Source organism: Oncorhynchus mykiss, chromosome 12, assembly GCF_013265735.2.
Source record: "Oncorhynchus mykiss isolate Arlee chromosome 12, USDA_OmykA_1.1, whole genome shotgun sequence".
In the NCBI taxonomy this organism is placed as follows: Eukaryota; Metazoa; Chordata; class Actinopteri; order Salmoniformes; family Salmonidae; genus Oncorhynchus; species Oncorhynchus mykiss.
Window position 1 is genome coordinate 95511005 of NC_048576.1, and position 20784 is coordinate 95531788.

General features: G+C 44.9%; 1 protein-coding gene across 1 annotated transcript in view; it reads right to left on the minus strand.

The window, feature by feature from the left end:
* The window catches only part of LOC110486837 (protein kinase C alpha type), a 225879-nt gene that overhangs the window by 115745 nt on the left and 89350 nt on the right, over positions 1-20784 (minus strand). The window contains exon 3 of the mRNA XM_036939339.1: positions 6167-6249. Within this exon, the coding sequence (XP_036795234.1) occupies positions 6167-6249 (83 nt within the window). The remainder of the gene's footprint in view (positions 1-6166; positions 6250-20784) is intronic.

The window sequence follows — 20784 nt, forward strand, 5'->3', positions numbered from 1 at the left end:
TATATGACGGATACATGAAGAAACATCCTTGTTAACACAAGTTAGAACATCTGCCCTGTCTGTTCCTCTGTCAGTGGCCGGGGGTAAGATTCATACCCATAGTAGAGAGGAGCTCTGTTCGTTCTCTCTCTCTCTCTCTCTCTCTCTCTCTCTCTCTCTCTCTCTCTCTCTCTCTCTCTCTCTCTCTTCTCTTCCCCCACCCCCTCTATCTCTCTCTCTCTTCTCTCCCCCCGCTTACTCTCTCTCTCTCTATGTCTCTCTCTCTATGTCTCTCTCTCTCTCTCTATCTCTCTCTCACTCCCCCTTCTCTTCCCCTGCTTTCTCTTTCTCTCTCTTTCTCTGTCTCAGAATCTGGCCCTGCCGCAAAGGCACCTTGAGAGAAAAGACAAATTGCAAACAGTCTGTGATGTAATACCTGTTTATCAGGGGTTAATCTACACTAAGGTACCGTCTATCATGTGTTTATAAATTTGACAATACAAACCGTTCTCATTCAATTGATGGGTATATCATACATGATCAATAATAAACACTTATAAATCAATGGTTGCAACTGTGAATTCATGTGGCCACTCTAGGTAGTAATGTAACCCTCTGGATCGCAGTGAGAAAGCTATTATCACCTCCTAACTGATGCTTCCAATTCCAACTCAATTCATGTCTTCAATAATCTACTTTCATTTCAAGTAGATCTCTTAACACCTCCCCTGTCTGGCTCTCCACAGCTCTGTCCTCTTCTCTCCAGGAGGAGCTACAGGCCCTGTCACAAATGGCACCCTGTTCCCTATATAATGCACTACTTTGATGAGAACCCTATGGGCCCTGATCAAAAGTAGTGCACTACATAGGGAATAGGGATCCATTTGTGACGCAACCTCAGTATGCCCACAGAGACACTTGGCTAATGATACCACCAGTTCAGCTTGTCACAGCAATTAAGGCCCTATGATGTAATGTCGCCTACACTTTAGCAGGGTCCCAGAGCCGATGAGGCCAGGTGTTAAGGAGTCCCATAATGAGAGAGGAGGTCAGGAGTATGTGGTTGTAACGGTGGGCCATTAAGTCATAGATCTTAATGGCATGGATCTAAATCATTATTCAAGGCCAATGTTGTAAATCTCTCTCTTTTTCTATTTGTAGACCATCAGAAAGTCGGATTTAAAATTCATTTCCCAGGGAGGAATATTTATGATGCACATGTTTCTGACTCCAGTTACTGTGAATCCTAACCAGATAGATGTAGAATACATTGTTCACTGTAACACAGAACTGTCTTGATCTTCCTCAATAAGAAATACCATTGGCTACTCCTAGACCATGATAAACCTCTGACATAAACAGAGCCATGGATTGATTACTTAAGAAGGCGGGAGATAGGAGAAAATAAATTGAAAATCATTGGTACGGTGGCAGGTCATTCATCTCTACTGATTGTAAAAGCAAATCAGAAAGGAGCATCAGACAAGAGCAAAAAAAAAAGAAGCTGATCCTACAACAACAACACATTGATTTTAATACCAAATGCACGGCGGTGGCTTAGAAGGAAATAAGACACACACACACACACACACACACACACACACACACACACACACACACACACACACACACACACACACACACACAGAAGAGAAGAAGAGGCAATCAGATAGAAGAGCTCTGAGCACAGCTAAAACAAGCTCCAGGAGAGTGATTGACATGAACAGACCAAAGACAGATGGTTCAATAGAGGAAATACAAAACGAAAACGCAGCAACACCAATATACATATAGAGAAATAATCATTGCAACATCAGTCTTGCAATCTGGACTGACACTAATCCCCAAATGACATTGCCTCAAACAATCTGGCTTTAAAGGCACAGTGAGTGAGCTTTGGCTGGTGGCCATTGTCATTACATACATGTATCTCTACAGCCTCCATGGCTCGGGGAGCAGGGTTTCTAATGATTTCCATTCACTGGTTGCTCTTTGGAGGGATGCTTGACATGTACATCAGTAGAGTGTGTCACAGGTCCATCAGGGTGAATGAGAGGTGACTGGAGAGAAAGAAGGACCACTTTCACCAGTGCTTGACTCTGACTGAAATGGGTGCCGGTACTCATTAAAAGTCAAGCAATGCTTTTACAATAGATGCTAATGTGAACCAACTCTTTTATTCTCTCTCTGTGATTTCCCTGTGCTCTTTCCCTTTCTCTCTCTCTCGCTCTCTCTCTCTCTCTCTCTTATGCCATTTGTATCAATCAAACCATTGATGATGTCATCAATGGTCTGAGGGTGGTACAGAGGTCATGACCCATAGCAGTGTGTGTGTGTATATACAGTACATACTATATGTGTGTGCTTGCGTATATCATGCGTGAGTGTGTCTGCGCTCATTGCAGATCCAGCCTCTAGCTTCCAGCCAGACGAAGGGGAGAGAGCGAGAGAGAGGGGGAAAGGACAGCGAGAGACCCATGACACCTGAGTCAAGGGCCGGTGGGCAGGGATGGATGGATGGATGGATGGATGGATGGATGGATGGATGGAGGAGTGAAGGGATGTGGAGGAGTGGAGGGATGGTAGTTAGTCATTCACACTGAGGTCAGGTGTGAAACAGCCAAGATTGTGGAGGATTCACCTCCATCATGTTACTGTTCCTTCACTTCCATCATGTTACTGTTCCTCCACCTCCATCATGTTACTGTTCCTTCACCTCCATCATGTTACTGTTCCTCCACCTCCATCATGTTACTGTTCCTTCACCTCCATCGTGTTACTGTTCCTTCACCTCCACCATGTTACTGTTCCTTCGCCTCCACCATGTTACTGTTCCTCCACCTCCACCATGTTACTGTTCCTTCACCTCCATCATGTTACTGTTCCTTCACCTCCACCATATTACTGTTCCTCCACCATGTTACTGTTCCTCCACCATGTTACTGTTCCTTCACCTCCACCATGTTACTGTTCCTTCACCTCCACCATTTTACTGTTCCTTCACCTCCACCATGTTACTGTTCCTTCACCTTTACCATGTTACTGTTCCTTCACCTACACCATTTTACTGTTCCTTCACCTCCATCATGTTACTGTTCCTCCACCATGTTACTGTTCCTTCACCTACACCATTTTACTGTTCCTTCACCTCCATCATGTTCCTGTTCCTTCACCTACATTATGTTACTGTTCCTCCACCATATTACTGTTCCTTCACCTCCACCATGTTACTGTTCCTTCACCTCCATCATGTTACTGTTCCTTCACCTCCACCATGTTACTGTTCATTCACCTCCATCATGTTACTGTTCCTTCACCTACACCATTTTACTGTTCCTTCACCTCCACCATGTTACTGTTCCTTCACTTCCATCATTTTACTGTTCCTTCACCTCCACCATGTTACTGTTCCTTCACCTACACCATTTTACTGTTCCTTCACCTCCATCATGTTACTGTTCCTCCACCATGTTACTGTTCCTTCACCTACACCATTTTACTGTTCCTTCACCTCCATCATGTTACTGTTCCTTCACTTCCATCATGTTACTGTTCCTCCATCATGTTACTGTTCCTTCACCTCCATCGTGTTACCGTTCCTTCACCTCCACCATGTTGCTTTCATCTATATCAAGTCTCTATCTTGGTCCTTCTAGATCAGTGAAGATGAGGAAATAGAGGAGGAGACGAAATAGAGGAGGAGAGGAAATAGAGGAGGAGAGGAAGAAATGAAGAAGGATGGAAACCAGTCTGAGAAGTGATGAGCACCAGTAGCAACCATCTTGCACTATTTTAGTATTCAGACAGGGCTGTCGCCTGTGCAACACTAAGTCCCCTGTTCTGTTTAAACAGAGCCCAGTGACTGGGTAGAGGCTGGACTGGGTACACAGAGCCAGCAGGAAACAGGCAGGCCTAAACAGGCATGACAGGAGGGAACACTCACAGCCAGCAGCAAAAGGGGTCCAGTGTGTGTGTGTGTGTGTGTGTGTGTGTGTGTGTTAATGTGTGTGTGTGTGTGTGTGTGTGTTAATGTGTGTGTGTGTTAGTGTGTGTGTGTGTGTGTGTTAATGTGTGTGTGTGTTAGTGTGTGTGTGTGTTAATATGTGTGTGTGTTAATGTGTGTGTGTGTGTCTGCTAAGGAGGGAACAGTCTCGTTAGCAGGCCTTCCACAAAAACCAACAGCAAAACCAACATTTTAAAACGGTTCTGATGGTTATTTGATTTCTTCATCCATAATCCTCAGTTACATGATTATACGGTAATTGTCCCAGTCCTATTTCTGATAGTCCAAACACTCACTTCTAATTGGCTGGCTGTGTGTGTTTGTGTTTGTACACGACTGATCAAAGTGTAGACAAGCAGCACTGCATAAATGGGACAGAGGGGTGCTTGTGTAGGGGATGTTCACATACAGTAGGCCAGGGACCGTCAACTAGATTCAGCCACGGGACGATTTCTTCTTCAGCGAACATAATTACAAAGAATTTGTAGACTGCAAATTGACCGCAAGAAGCCCAAACAGATATAATATTGGACTAAAACATAATAATTTTAAACCTTGCTTACATTTGTATACGATCACATACTGTATATCTCTCTATTATGGGTGCGAATGCTTTGGGCTGACAGTTGGGGAACCCTGAAGCAGCCTATACTGCTCTGAGTGTGTGTGTGTGTGTTCTAAGTGGATCTATGTTTGTGTTTATTCCGGCTGGCATGCCAGGCCACAGTAACACGCCCTAAACAAACATCATCATCCTAATCATCATGGTCACAGCGTAAACACACACACACACACACACACACACACACACACACACACACACACACACACACACACACACACACACACACACACACACACACACACACACACACACACACACAGCCACAGCCACAGCCACAGCCACAGCCAGGCAGGCAGGCAGAACACAGCGTTGCGGGTATGCTTGCCTTCCACAAACCAGAGCCACTTATCTAACCAAGGACACACACAGGCCTGGGGGAAGTAGAGAGGGACAGGGGAACTGACTGAGTGTGTACAGGGTCACACACATCCTAAACAGAGCTGCCCTCCATCAAGAAACACTGTGCCCTAACAGACTCTGAAAGGGGATGTATGTGTGTGTTTTGTGATTGAGTGTGTGTCTGTGTGTGTGTGTAGGGACGATGTGGAGGGCCTGTGTTTGGCTCGCACATTGGTCCTCCTCATTAAAACAAACAGGACAAACAATGCTGTTCATACATTACACACACAGTTATTTTGAGACAGTTTTCAAAGCCATTTGTCATACAGCATTTGCAGAGAGATGCTGGGAAGATCAAAGTCAGTGTGTGTGTTGTGTCAGTTTGAGACATTTGATAATGAGACAGCTAAAATTGACTCCTCCTTATTTACACAGTGTAAGGTGTGTTTGTGTTTGTGTTTGGGAGAGAGCAAAGGAGAGAATGAGACAGACAGAGAGAGAGAGAGAGGAGAGAGAGATTTTACATTCGACACAATTCGACATACCAATTAGGATCTGGCTAACAATACTTGAATCAATTATAGAACCCGTTGCCCGTTATGGTTGTGAGGTCTGCGGTCCACTCCCCAACCAAGAATTCACAAAATGGGACAAATAGCAAATTGAGACTCTGCATGCAGAATTCTGCAAAACTATCCTAAGTGTCCAACGTAAAGTACCAAATAATGCATGCAGAGCAGAATTAGGCCGATTTCCGCTAATTATCAAAATTCAGAAAAGAGCAGCAAGATTTGTGACCTGTTGCCACAAGAAAAGGTCAACCAGTGAAGAACAAACACCATTGTAAATACAAGCCATATTTATGTTTATTTATTTTCCCTTTTGTACTTTCACTACTTGCACATTGTTACACCACTGTATATAGACATAATATGACATTTGAAATGTCTTTATTATTTTGGAACTTCTGTATGTGTAATGTTTACTGTTCATTTTTGTTGTTTATTTCACTTTTGTTTATTACCTACTTCACTTGCTCTGGCAATGTTAACATATGTTTCCCATGCCAATAATACCCTTGAATTGAATTGAGAGACAGAGACAGAGAGAGAGAGAGAGAGAGAGAGAGAGAGAGAGAGAGAGAGAGAGAGAGAGAGAGAGAGAGAGAGAGCAGCGAGAGAGAAGGAGCAGAGAGAGAGAGAGAGAGTGCAGGAACTCACATCTGTGTCGGGGCCTTTGTCGGCTCCAGGGCAAGAGAACGTGACAAACTCATGGCACCTTTTGTGGACCACAAAACAGCACACTGTAGGAGAGGGCAGAAGAGACATGGACAGTTAGATGGTAGGTGAAGGTGTAAACTTGGCAGTAGAAAATCTTAACAGTATATTTGACCTCTCAGCTTCCCTATCAAATCTAAAAATCTCAAATAGAAAACCGAAGAAAATTAACAATAATGACAAATGGTTTGATGAAGAATGCAAAAATCTAAGAAAGAAATTGAGAAACCTGTCCAACCAAAAACATAGAGACCCGGAAAACCTGAGTCTACGCCTTCACTATGGTGAATCACTAAAACAATACAGAAATACACTACGGAAAAAGAAGGAACAGCATGTCAGAAATCAGCTCAATGTAATTGAAGAATCCATAGACTCTAACCACTTCTGGGAAAATTGGAAAACACTAAACAAACAACAACACGAAGAATTATCTATCCAAAATGGAGATGTATGGGTAAACCACTTCTCCAATCTTTTTGGCTCTATAACAAAGAATAAAGAGCAAAAACATATACATGATCAAATACAGATCTTAGAATCATCTATTAAAGACTACCAGAACCCACTGGATTCTCCAATTACATTGAATGAGTTACAGGACAAAATAAAAACCCTCCAACCCAAAAAGGCCTGTGGTGTTGATGGTATCCTCAATGAAATGATCAAATATACAGACAACAAATTCCAATTGGCTATACTAAAACTCTTTAACATCATACTTAGCTCTGGCATCTTCCCCAATATTTGGAACCAAGGACTGATCACCCCAATCCACAAAAGTGGAGACAAATTTGACCCCAATAACTACCGTGGAATATGTGTCAACAGTAACCTTGGGAAAATCCTCTGCATTATTATTAACAGCAGACTCGTACATTTCCTCAATGAAAACAATGTACTGAGCAAATGTCAAATTGGCTTTTTACCAAATTACCGTACAACAGACCATGTATTCACCCTGCACACCCTAATTGACAACCAAACAAACCAAAACAAAGGCAAAGTCTTCTCATGCTTTGTTGATTTCAAAAAAGCCTTCGACTCAATCTGGCATGAGGGTCTGCTATACAAACTGATGGAAAGTGGTGTTGGGGGTAAAACATACGACATTATAAAATCCATGTACACAAACAACAAGTGTGCGGTTAAAATTGGCAAAAAACACACACATTTCTTCACACAGGGTCGTGGGGTTAGACAGGGATGCAGCTTAAGCCCCACCCTCTTCAACATATATATCAACGAATTGGCGCGGGCACTAGAAAAGTCGGCAGCACCCGGCCTCCCCCTGCTAGAATCCGAAATCAAATGTCTGCTGTTTGCCGATGATCTGGTGCTTCTGTCACCAACCAAGGAGGGCCTACAGCAGCACCTAGATCTTATGCACAGATTCTGTCAGACCTGGGCCCTGACAGTAAATCTCAGTAAGACCAAAATAATGGTGTTCCAAAAAAGGTCCAGTCACCAGGACCACAAATACAAATTCCATCTAGACACTGTTGCCCTAGAGCGCACAAAAAACTATACATACCTTGGCCTAAACATCAGCGCCACAGGTAACTTCCACAAAGCTGTGAACGATCTGAGAGACAAGGCAAGAAGGGCATTCTATGCCATCAAAAGAAACATAAATTTCAACATACCAATTAGGATTTGGCTAAAAATACTTGAATCAGTCATAGAGCCCATTGCCCTTTATGGTTGTGAGGTCTGGGGTCCGCTCACCAACCAAGACTTCACAAAATGGGACAAACACCAAATTGAGACTCTGCACGCAGAATTCTGCAAAAATATCCTCCGTGTACAACGTAGAACACCAAATAATGCATGCAGAGCAGAATTAGGCCGATACCCACTAATTATCAAAATCCAGAAAAGAGCCGTTAAATTCTACAACCACCTAAAAGGAAGTGATTCACAAACCTTCCATAACAAAGCCATCACCTACAGAGAGATGAACCTGGAGAAGAGTCCCCTAAGCAAGCTGGTCCTGGGGCTCTGTTCACAAACACAAACACACCCTACAGAGCCCCAGGACAACAGCACAATTAGACCAAACCAAATCATGAGAAAACAAAAAGATAATTACTTGACACATTGGAAAGAATTAACAAAAAAACAGAGCAAACTAGAATGCTATTTGGCCCTAAACAGAGAGTACACAGCGGCAGAATACCTGACCACTGTGACTGACCCAAAATTAAGGAAAGCTTTGACTATGTACAGACTCAGTGAGCATAGCCTTGCTATTGAGAAAGGCCGCCGTAGGCAGACATGGCTCTCAAGAGAAGACAGGCTATGTGCTCACTGCCCACAAAATGAGGTGGAAACTGAGCTGCACTTCCTAACATCCTGCCCAATGTATGACCATATTAGAGAGACATATTTCCCTCAGATTACACAGATCCACAAAGAATTCTAAAACAAATCCAAATTTGAAAAACTCCCATATCTACTGGGTGAAATTCCACAGTGTGCCATCACAGCAGCAAGATTTGTGACCTGTTGCCACGAGAAAAGGGCAACCAGTGAAGAACACACACCATTGTAAATACAACCCATATTTATGCTTATTTATTTTATATTGTGTCCTTTAACCATTTGTACATTGTTAAAACACTGTATATATATATATATAATATGACATTTGTAATGTCTTTACTGTTTTGAAACCTCTGTATGTGTAATGTTTACTGTTAATTTTTGTTGTTTTTCACTTTATATATTCACTTTGTATGTTGTCTACCTCACTTGCTTTGGCAATGTTAACACATGTTTCCCATGCCAATAAAGCCCTTGAATTGAATTGAATTGAATTGGTAATCAGGAACATTTCCCTATCTTTCTCCCTTACACATGACATGTAAACACACAACATACACACACACCATGACCAATCTAACTCTCCCCACCTCCCTTCCCCAGCCACCCTCACTCTCCTCCCCTCTAGGAGAGAATCCAAACTGAAAACAATGGGTCATCCAGTCATCCTCTATACACCAGCTCCAGGCTGCAGCCAGCAGTCATTCAAAAAGTGCCATCCACGGGGATCACGTGACGGCCGTGTGAACTAAGAGCTCCGCACAAGTAGTTTCCAATTCCTAATCTTACCTTAAACTCCTTTAGCTTTAGTAAAAAAGTCATGGCGGCTACAAAAGGCGACACTACAGGTGACATTTTTACCCGGACTCGAGCATTAGCGACTGAAAAAGCCTCCAAGAAGAAGAAGTTTCACAAAAACTAGCGCCATTAGCCAGGAGCAAGAGGACGCGCTCCCCCCCTCAACTGTGTTGAGTTGTTTGGGAACTCGGCTGGGGTGTTCAGAGATTGTTATTTTATGTACACCATTTATTTTCCTTTTATGTGAAAGCAGCTGTAACTATTATCCACTTTTACCCAGAGATGACTTGCACTAAAGTTCGATTACTGTTCGATGACGATGACTAGCACCTTAAATCTATTGACATGGAACTGCCATGGTCTCGGTCATGCAATAAAATGGAAAAAGATACTATGTGCTCTAAAAAAGGAAAAAGAAGACATGCTATTACAAGAGACACACCTCTGTGATGCTGAACATGCCAAACTCTGCAGAGCTTGGGTGGGACAGGTGTATTTCTCATCTTTCAAATCAAACAGTAGAGGTACAGCCATACGTATCCATAAGAATGTTCCATTCATAATTGACAAAAACATATCTGATCCGGAGGGGAGATTTATTTTGATATCTGTATGGTCAATCAATTACTATCTTAAATATATACGCACCTAACACAGATACTCCTGCTTTCATGTAAAAAAATGATAGGGCCTCCCGGGTGGCGCAGTGGTTGCTGTACTGCAGCGCCAGCTGTGCCATCAGAGACTCTGGGTTCGCGCCCAGGCTCTGTCGTAACCGGCTGCGACCGGGAGGTCTGTGGGGCGACGCACAATTTGCCCAGCGTCGTCCGGGTTAGGGAGGGCTTGGCCGGTGGGGACGTCCTTGTCTCATCGCGCACCAGCGACTCCTGTGGCGGGCCGGGCGCAGTGCCAACCAAGGTTGCCAGGTGCACGGTGTTTCCTCCGACACATTGGTGCGGCTGGCTTCCGGGTTGGATCCGCAATGTGTTAAGAAGCAGTGCGGCTTGGTTGGGTTGTGTATCGGAGGACGCATGACTTTCAACCTTCGTCTCTCCCGAGCCCGTACAGGGAGTTGTAGCGATGAGACAAGATAGTAGCTACTAAAACAATTGGATACCATGAAATTGGGGAGAAAAATATGATAACCCTGTTCAATGAGCATTGTGTTTCCTTTGGCGTGGTACCCTTTTAATTGTACAACCCTAGACAAATCATCTCAAGTCCCCACCACAAATCCTAGATTTGCAAAGATGTTGAACTCTCTTACTAAAGAGACAGATATAGATATCTGGAGAGAGACTAATAGCTCATCTATGGACTATACATACTACTCTATACATACTACTACTATACATACTACTATACATACTACCATAACACCTACTCCCGTATAGATTACATTTTTATCCCAAAGAGTTTCATAAATTCAGCCACGTGTACAATCGGACCCATAGCACTTTCAGATCACGCCTTTGTCCACCTCCGCTTGGACCTCTGCAAAAACATCCCGAGGTCAAAAAGCTGGAAATTCAACACCTCCAAGTTATCAAACGAAGCGTTCCATACATTGGTAACTACATGGATAGACAACTACACACAAGACAAAAAAGATTCTCCTGTTTCTCCGGCCACAATGTGGGACGCTGCTAAAGCCACACTAAGAGGTCATCTAATTGCATATGCTTCCTCTAAGAAAAAAGCAATGGAAGCACACAGGCTAGATCTCGAGAGGGAGCTGGAATGCTGTGAAAAAGTACATATACAATCCCTAGACAGCACCTCCTGGAGTCAACTTAAAGCAGCCAACTTAAACTGAATTTGGACTACACTCGGGAGATTAAAAAAAAAAGTTTTCTTTACTAAACAGAAATTCCATGAGTATAGCAATAGGCCCAGTAGATTGCTTGCTTACCGATTTAAAAAAGAGCAGTCAGAGCGTACAATCATGGCTATCCGAACAACATGGATTCAGATAGAAGCCCAATCCTGTGGTCCATTGCCCCTAAGCTCAATTATATTCATTAATAACTTTAGTGAAGTGGGCAACATAGCCACAACCTTTGTGATTTACAGCACCCTACTAGCGTGGAGGGACTGTAAGAAATACCTGGGCATTTCCTCACAAATATGTTCTCACTCACCTATAGTAGGCAACACAGTCTTGCCAAAAGCCCTGAGGGATGCCAACTTTAATATTTGGCATACTCTAGGAATCAGGACCTTTTCAGACCTATTTAATCAGAAAACTACACTTTCAAGAGCTCTGCAGTAAATTCAATGTGCCAAGATCCAATTAAAAAAAATATATATCTTCAAATTAGACATGTAATTTCCTCATTTACTTCCAAGAGGAGGTTTAGAACTCAGTTGAATGAAGTTGAAACCCTTCTTGTCACAGCACAATCAATTAAAGGCAAAATATCTTATATCTATAGACTTTCTGAGAAAGGAGGCTCCTCCTTTACTCCTTGGAAAATAATCTGGGAAAAGGACCTAGGTCCGTGATGAGTTATGGGCGTTATGGGCGGAGGTTTGCGACAGGGTATACTGCTCCTCTACTAATGTAAAAAGGAAAGAATCTAATTTTATTACACTCCTTTGAGACTCCGTAGCATGAAAACAGACGTCTCCTAACTGTAAAAAATGTACCTCTGAAAGTGGAACCTACAGTGCCTTGCGAAAGTATTCGGCCCCCTTGAACTTTGCGACCTTTTGCCACATTTCAGGCTTCAAACATAAAGATATAAAACTGTATTTTTTTGTGAAGAATCAACAACAAGTGGGACACAATCATGAAGTGGAACGACATTTATTGGATATTTCAAACTTTTTTAACAAATCAAAAACTGAAAAATTGGGCGTGCAAAATTATTCAGCCCCCTTAAGTTAATACTTTGTAGCGCCACCTTTTGCTGCGATTACAGCTGTAAGTCGCTTGGGGTATGTCTCTATCAGTTTTGCACATCGAGAGACTGAAATTTTTTCCCATTCCTCCTTGCAAAACAGCTCGAGCTCAGTGAGGTTGGATGGAGAGCATTTGTGAACAGCAGTTTTCAGTTCTTTCCACAGATTCTCGATTGGATTCAGGTCTGGACTTTGACTTGGCCATTCTAACACCTGGATATGTTTATTTTTGAACCATTCCATTGTAGATTTTGCTTTATGTTTTGGATCATTGTCTTGTTGGAAGACAAATCTCCGTCCCAGTCTCAGGTCTTTTGCAGACTCCATCAGGTTTTCTTCCAGAATGGTCCTGTATTTGGCTCCATCCATCTTCCCATCAATTTTAACCATCTTCCCTGTCCCTGCTGAAGAAAAGCAGGCCCAAACCATGATGCTGCCACCACCATGTTTGACAGTGGGGATGGTGTGTTCAGGGTGATGAGCTGTGTTGCTTTTACGCCAAACATAACGTTTTGCATTGTTGCCAAAAAGTTCAATTTTGGTTTCATCTGACCAGAGCACCTTCTTCCACATGTTTGGTGTGTCTCCCAGGTGGCTTGTGGCAAACTTTAACCGACACTTTTTATGGATATCTTTAAGAAATGGCTTTCTTCTTGCCACTCTTCCATAAAGGCCAGATTTGTGCAATATACAACTGATTGTTGTCCTATGGACAGAGTCTCCCACCTCAGCTGTAGATCTCTGCAGTTCATCCAGAGTGATCATGGGCTGCATCTCTGATCAGTCTTCTCCTTGTATGAGCTGAAAGTTTAGAGGGACGGCCAGGTCTTGGTAGATTTGCAGTGGTCTGATACTCCTTCCATTTCAATATTATCGCTTGCACAGTGCTCCTTGGGATGTTTAAAGCTTGGGAAATCTTTTTGTATCCAAATCCGGCTTTAAACTTCTTCACAACAGTATCTTGGACCTGCCTGGTGTGTTCCTTGTTCTTCATGATGCTCTCTGCGCTTTTAACGGACCTCTGAGACTATCACAGTGCAGGTGCATTTATACGGAGACTTGATTACACACAGGTGGATTGTATTTATCATCATTAGTCATTTAGGCCAACATTGGATCATTCAGAGATCCTCACTGAACTTCTGGAGAGAGTTTGCTGCACTGAAAGTAAAGGGGCTGAATAATTTTGCACGCCCAATTTTTCATTTTTTGATTTGTTAAAAAAGTTTGAAATATCAAATAAATGTCATTCCACTTCATGATTGTGTCCCACTTGTTGTTGATTCTTCACAAAAAAATACAGTTTTATATCTTTATGTTTGAAGCCTGAAATGTGGCAAAAGGTCGCAAAGTTCAAGGGGGCCGAATACTTTCGCAAGGCACTGTATATGCATGTATTTTGGAGCTGTAGAGAGATTGCCAGATTCTTGCAATCTATACATACTGCTGCACAGAAAATACTAGATGTACAGTTTGATATGACCCCGTGTATCTATCTTCTTTATGCCCAGCAGGACTTTGTTCTTGATCCTGACAGAGACAAGTTGCTTATGACTATTACCTACTTTGCTAAGAAATGTATTATTCTATTGTGGGCCTCTAATACCCCTCCTACATTTAAAATGTGGATTGACCAGATTGTTGACTTGCTCCCTAGTGAAAAGCTCACTTATGACCTCCTGTCACACCCTGACCATAGTTTACTTTGTATATTTCTATGTTGTGGTTGGTCAGGGTGTGATCTGAGTGGGCATTCTATGTTTCATGTCTAGTTTGTCTAGTTCTATGTTCGGCCTGATATGGTTCTCAATCAGAGGCAGGTGTTCGTCATTGTCTCTGATTGGGAACCATATTTAGGTAGCCTGGGTTTCACTGTGTGTTTGTGGGTGATTGTTCCTGTTTTTGTGTTTGCACCAGACAGGGCTGTTTTGAGTTCTCACGTTTCTTGTTTTTTCATTAGTTTGTTCATGTATAGTTTCGTCAATAAAATACAATGAACAACCACCACGCTGCGCTTTGGTCCGCCTCCACTTCACAACAAGAGAACCGTTACAGAATCACCCACCACAACAGGACCAAGCGGTGTGGTAATGGGCAAAGGAAAAAGCAGCAGCAGGAGCAGCGCGAGGAGGTATGGACATGGGAGGACGAATTAGACGGAAGAGGACCCTGGGCTCAGCCAGGAGAATATCGCCGTCCCAAAGAAGAACTGGAGGCGGCGAAAGCGGAGAGGCGCTGGTATGAGGAGGCAGCGCGGCGTCGTGGATGGAAGCCCGGGAGTCAGCCCCAAAAATTTCTTGGGGGGGGGCTAACAGGGAGTATGGCTACGCCAGGTAGGAGACCTGAGCCAACTTCCTGTGGTTACCGGGGGGCTAGAGAGACCGGGCAGGCACCGTGTTATGCTGTGGAGCGCACGGTGTCCCCAGTGCGGGTGCACAGCCCGGTGCGGTACATTCCAGCTCCGCGTATCGGCCGGGCTAGAGTGGGCATCGAGCCAAGTGCCATGAAGCCGGCTCTACGCATCTGGTCTCCAGTGCGTCTCCTTGGGCCGGCTTACATGGCACCAGCCTTGCGCACGGTGTCCCCGGTTCGCCTGCATAGCCCAGTGCGGGCTATTCCACCTCGCCGCACTGGCAGGGCGACCGGGACCATTCAACCGGGTAAGGTTGGGCAGGCTCGGTGCTCAAGAGCTCTAGTGCGCCTGCACGGCCCGGTCTATCCGTCACCACCTCCACACCCCAGCCCTCCGGTGGCAGCTCCCCGTACCAGGCTGGCCCATCCGTCCAGAGCCTTCCTCCTCTCCAGCGCTGCCGGAGTCTCCCGCCTCTCCGGCGCTACCAGAGCCTTCCTCCTCTCCAGCGCTGCCGGAGCCTTCCTCCTCTCCGGCGCCTCTGCCGGAGCCTCCCGCCTGTCCGGCGCCTCTGCCGGAGCCTCCCGCCTGTCCGGCGCCTCTGCCGGAGCCTCCCGCCTGTCCGGCGCCGCTGCCGGAGCCTCCCGCCTGTCCGGCGCCGCTGCCGGAGCCTCCCGCCTGTCCGGCGCCTCTGCCGGAGCCTCCCGCCTGTCCGGCGCCTCTGCCGGAGCCTCCCGCCTGTCCGGCGCCTCTGCCGGAGCCTCCCGCCTGTCCGGCGCCTCTGCCGGAGCCTCCCGCCTGTCCGGCGCCTCTGCCGGAGCCTCCCGCCTGTCCGGCGCCTCTGCCGGAGCCTCCCGCCTGTCCGGCGCCTCTGCCGGAGCCTCCCGCCTGTCCGGCGCCTCTGCCGGAGCCTCCCGTCTGCCCGGCGCCTCTGCCGGAGCTTCCCGTCTGCCCGGCGCCATCGCCGCCCGTCTGCCCAGCGCCGCCCGCGCCGCCCGTCTGCCCAGCGCCGCCAGCGCCGCCCGTCTGCCCAGCGCCGCCCGTCTGCCCAGCGCCGCCAGCGCCGCCCGTCTGCCCAGCGCCGCCAGCGCCGCCCGTCTGCCAGGGGCCGCCAGTGCCGCCCGTCTGCCAGGGGCCGCCAGTGCCGCCCGTCAGCCAGGGGCCGCCAGTGCCGCCCGTCAGCCAGGGGCCGCCAGTGCCGCCAGTCAGCCAGGGGCCGCCAGTGCCGCCAGTCAGCCAGGGGCCGCCAGTGCCGCCAGTCAGCCAGGGGCCGCCAGTGCCGCCAGTCAGCCCAGCGCCAGTGCCGCCAGTCAACCAGGGGCCGCCAGTGCCGCCAGTCAGCCAGGGGCCGCCAGTGCCGCCAGTCAGCCAGGGGCCGCTAGAGCCCCTCCGCCCGGAGCAGCTGTCCCTCTGTCCCGAGCAGCTGTCCCTCTGTCCCGAGCAGCTGTCCCTCTGTCCCGAGCAGCTGTCCCTCTGTCCCGAGCTGTCTCTTAGGAGGGTCACCTATCTAGGGACGCTAAGGAGGTGGACAAAGACTATTATGGAGTGGGGTCCACGTCCAGCGCCAGAGCCGCCTCCGCGGACAGATGCCCACCCAGACCCTCCCCTATAGGTTCAGGTTTTGCGGCCGGAGTCCGCACCTTGGGGGGGGGGTACTGTCACACCCTGACCATAGTTTACTTTGTATATTTCTATGTTGTGGTTGGTCAGGGTGTGATCTGAGTGGGCATTCTATGTTTCATGTCTAGTTTGTCTAGTTCTATGTTCGGCCTGATATGGTTCTCAATCAGAGGCAGGTGTTCGTCATTGTCTCTGATTGGGAACCATATTTAGGTAGCCTGGGTTTCACTGTGTGTTTGTGGGTGATTGTTCCTGTTTTTGTGTTTGCACCAGACAGGGCTGTTTTGAGTTCTCACGTTTCTTGTTTTTTCATTAGTTTGTTCATGTATAGTTTCGTCAATAAAATACAATGAACAACCACCACGCTGCGCTTTGGTCCGCCTCCACTTCACAACAAGAGAACCGTTACACCTCCACAAGAGACAGCCCAAGTTTGATAGACTCTGGTCTCCACTACTCAACTATATTTCAAATTGGACAGAGTGAATGGGGAGATTAGGGAATTAAGCAGATACATTGTGTAAGGTGCTGTAAAATCTAAAAAACAAATTATTTGCTCGTCATCTCAGCGAAGGCTAGAAATAGCTAATAAGAACCTTGTTAGTGCTGCTGCAAGTTTTATATATATGTTTATTTTTTAATTGTTATTTGTGTGTATGTGTATGTACATGTATGTAGGATATGTATGTGTATGTACATGTATGTAGGATATGTGTGTGTATGTACATGTATGTGGGATATGTGTGTGTGTGTATGTATGTATGTATATATACAGTGGGGCAAAAAAGCATTTTGTCAGCCACCAATTGTGCAAGTTCTCCCACTTAAAAAGATGAGAGAGGCCTGTAATTTTCATCATAGGTACACTTCAACTATGACAGACAAAATGAGAAAAAAAATCCAGAAAATCACATTGTAGGATTTTTAATGAATTTATTTGCAAATTTTGGTGGAAAATAAGTATTTGGTCAATAACAAAAGTTTATCTCAATACTTTGTTATATACCCTTTGTTGGCAATGACAGCGGTCAAACGATTTCTGTAAGTCTTCACAAGGTTTTCACACACTGTTACTGGTATTTTGGCCCATTCCTCCATGCAGATCTCCTCTAGAGCAGTGATGTTTTGGGGCTGTTGCTGACTGAGGGAGACAATGCCACCCTGTCGGATGTTCAGATTCTGCCTGCAGATGTAAGAGAAGAAATCCGTATTACCCTGCCCACTTCACTGTTGCTTCAAGCAGAGGAAACTGTAGTTCTGAAATACATCAAAAAGCGTGAAGACTTCTGCCTGAAGCCCATACATGCTGCAGTGTACATGTTGGACCCCAAGTATGCTGGCAAGAGCATCCTGTCTGGTGCAGAGATCAACAAGGCCTATGGTGTCATCACTACTGTGTCTCACCACCTTGGCCTGGATGAGGGCAAGGTTCTTGGCAGTCTGGCAAAGTACACTTCCAAGCAAGGGCTTTGGGATGGAGATGCAATATGGCAGTCGTGCCAACATATCTCATCAACCACCTGGTGGAAATTACTTTGTGGATCTGAGGCTCTTTCTCCTGTTGCCTCCATCATCCTCCAAATCCCACCAACATCAGCTGCCTCAGAGCGCAACTGGTCCTTGTTTTGGAACACACACACCAAAGTATGCAACAAGTGGACCAATACAAGGGTTGAAAAATTGGTTGCCATCTGGGAAAATGTGAGCTTTTTGAGCCTGACAGCGAGCCATCGTCAACAGGGTTGGAAAGTGACAGTGAAGATGAGGCCTCAGAGTCTGATGTTCAAGAGGTGAACATTGAGGAGGTCCAGGGAGAAGACATGGAAGCCTGAGAGGAAGACAACCAAAGCTTTAGTTTCTAAACTATCATTTTACACATGTATGTTGAAAACGTTTTTGGGAGATGCGATGGAACATTGGGGATCATTCAATAATTTATTTATTTTGTTGTTCAGTGAAATCATCCCATGTGAAGAGACAAGAGCCAACTCATTTAATTAAGTCAACTCAATTCGTAACTAAATTGTTTTTTAATTTCTATTGGAAGGATTTAATCATTTTAAATTATGTCTACTTATGATAAGGTAAAAGGTTTATGTTTATGTCTCCATATGATATGGTAAATATATCCAATGCAAAAAACATCTACATTTAGATGTATTAATTTGCATATATTTACATTAATTCCCATATATTCCCGTTAATTCCCAAATATTCCCGTTAATTCCCACGGAAAGTTTCCACCTGTGAATATTCCCCAAAATGTGCAACCCTAGTTGTAACCACTGCATTAAATATGTCTCTATGGTTATAACAGTTTAAATCATTCCTGTAGAACAGAATGCCATCGGGGGTACGCCAAATAAAGATGTGATTAAAATTTGTAAAAAGAATTGTACAAAAAAAATTGTTTTACTTTTCTTTTTAAACATTTTCAAACAGTTCATTTATATTTTTTCAAACAGGGATATACATCTGGGTGAGTTTTTTCTCTCTCGACTGAGTAGCCTCGTTTCACTGCCAAAAATCTGGTGTTCAGCAAAATAACACAATGTCAAATACAGGTAGCCTAGTCAAATAATTAAACATCCAATCACATTAACCGTTACTCTCTTGCGGGAATTCCACTAACAGTCCTTATGTAACCAAATGTAGCTGCTGCTCATTCCGTTTGCTCGAAAATGGTTAAATGCTAAAAAAAAAGTAAAGCCCCATAGGCCCCATAGAGACACATACCAGCTCTACTGGTAGTATTGCTACTACCAGCAGTACTACACCTGCACCTGTCGACTACACAAGTTGTTCTGCTTCCACAACCACATCCAATGCCAGCATCAGTAATTCTACATTTATTTTGACATTGCAGGAGATGTTTTGAAACAATTACTGCATGGCATACAAGCCAGTGAATTCTGTGCGTTACAGCTGGATGAGTCAAGAGATGTGGCGGGCCTGGCACAGCTCCTGGTAAATGTCCATTACGTTTATAGGGGGTCGATTAAGGAAGACATCCTCTTCTGCAAACCACTGGAAACCAGGACAACAGGAGAGGATATGTTTTAAGTACAGCAGCTTTGTGACATCAAATGGACTTTGGTGGTCAAGATGTGTTGGTATCTGTACTGATGGCGCAAAAGTCATATGACAGGGAGACATAGTGGAGTGGTAACGCGCGTGAAGCACTGCTCCCAACGCCACTTGGGTACACTGCAGCATCCACTGAGAGGCTCTTGCTGCCAAGGGAATGCCTGACAGCTTGAAAGACGTTTTGGATACTACAGTGAAAATGGTTAACTTTGTTAAAGCAAGGCCCCTGAACTCTAGTGTATTTTCTGCACTATGCAATGATATGGGCAGCGACCATGTAACGCTTTTACAACATACAGAAGTGCGCTGGTTATCAAGGGGCAAAGTGTTGACACATTTTTTTTTAAATTGAGAGACAAGCTTAAAGTTTTCTTTACTGACCATCATTTTCACTTGTCTGACCGCTTGCATGATGACGAGTTTCTCACACGACTAGCCAATCTGGGTGATGTTTTTTCTCGCCTGAATGATCTGAATCTAGGATCACAGGGACTCTCCGCAACTACATTGAATGTGCGGGACAAAATTGAGGCTATGATTAAGAAGTTGGAGCAATTCTCTGTCTGCATTAACATGGACAACACACGTCTTTCCATCATTGTATGATTCTTTGTGTGCAAATGAATTCAAGCTTACGGACAATGTCAAATGTGATGTAGAGAAGCACCTGAGGGAGTTGGGTGCGCAAATACGCAGATACGTTCCCGAAACGGATGACACAAACAACTGGATTCGTTATCCCTTTCATGCCCTGCCTCCAGTCCACTTACCGATATCTGAACAAGAGAGCCTCATCGAAATTGCAACAAGCAGTTCTGTGAAAATATAATTTAATCAGAAGCCACTGCCAGAGTATCCTGCCTTGGCGAATCGCGCTAAGACACTGATGCCCTTTGCAACCACGTAACTACAGTATGTGAGAGTGTATTCTCTGCCCTCACTAGCATGAAAACTATACACAGGCACAGACTGTGTGTGGAAAATTATTTAAGACTGAGGCTCTCCAATACAACCCAACATTGCAGAGTTATGTACATCCTTTCAAGCACACCCTTCTCATTAACCTGTGGTGAGTTATTCACCATTTTCGATGAACAAATAAAGTTTTATATGTAAGATGGCTAAATAAAGAGCAAAATTATTGATTATTATTCTATTATTATTTGTGACCTGGTCCTATAAGAGCTCTTTGTCACTTATCACGAGCCGGGTGGGAAGTGACAAAAACTCACAATCATTCTTATGTTTAATAAATGTATCATATAGTGTGTGTGTGGCAGGCTTACAATGATGGCAAAACACAACATTTGAGAGTGCGCTGACCCTTGCTAGAGGAGGTACGCAGCTGGAGGATGAATGTTTGAAGAGGTACGGGACTATAAAAAGTTTGGGAGCCACTGCTGTAGAAGAAACTTGTCAGAAAGGAGAATACATGGTATAGTAGGCTGGTAGATAGTATAGATGTTTGATTTTGATG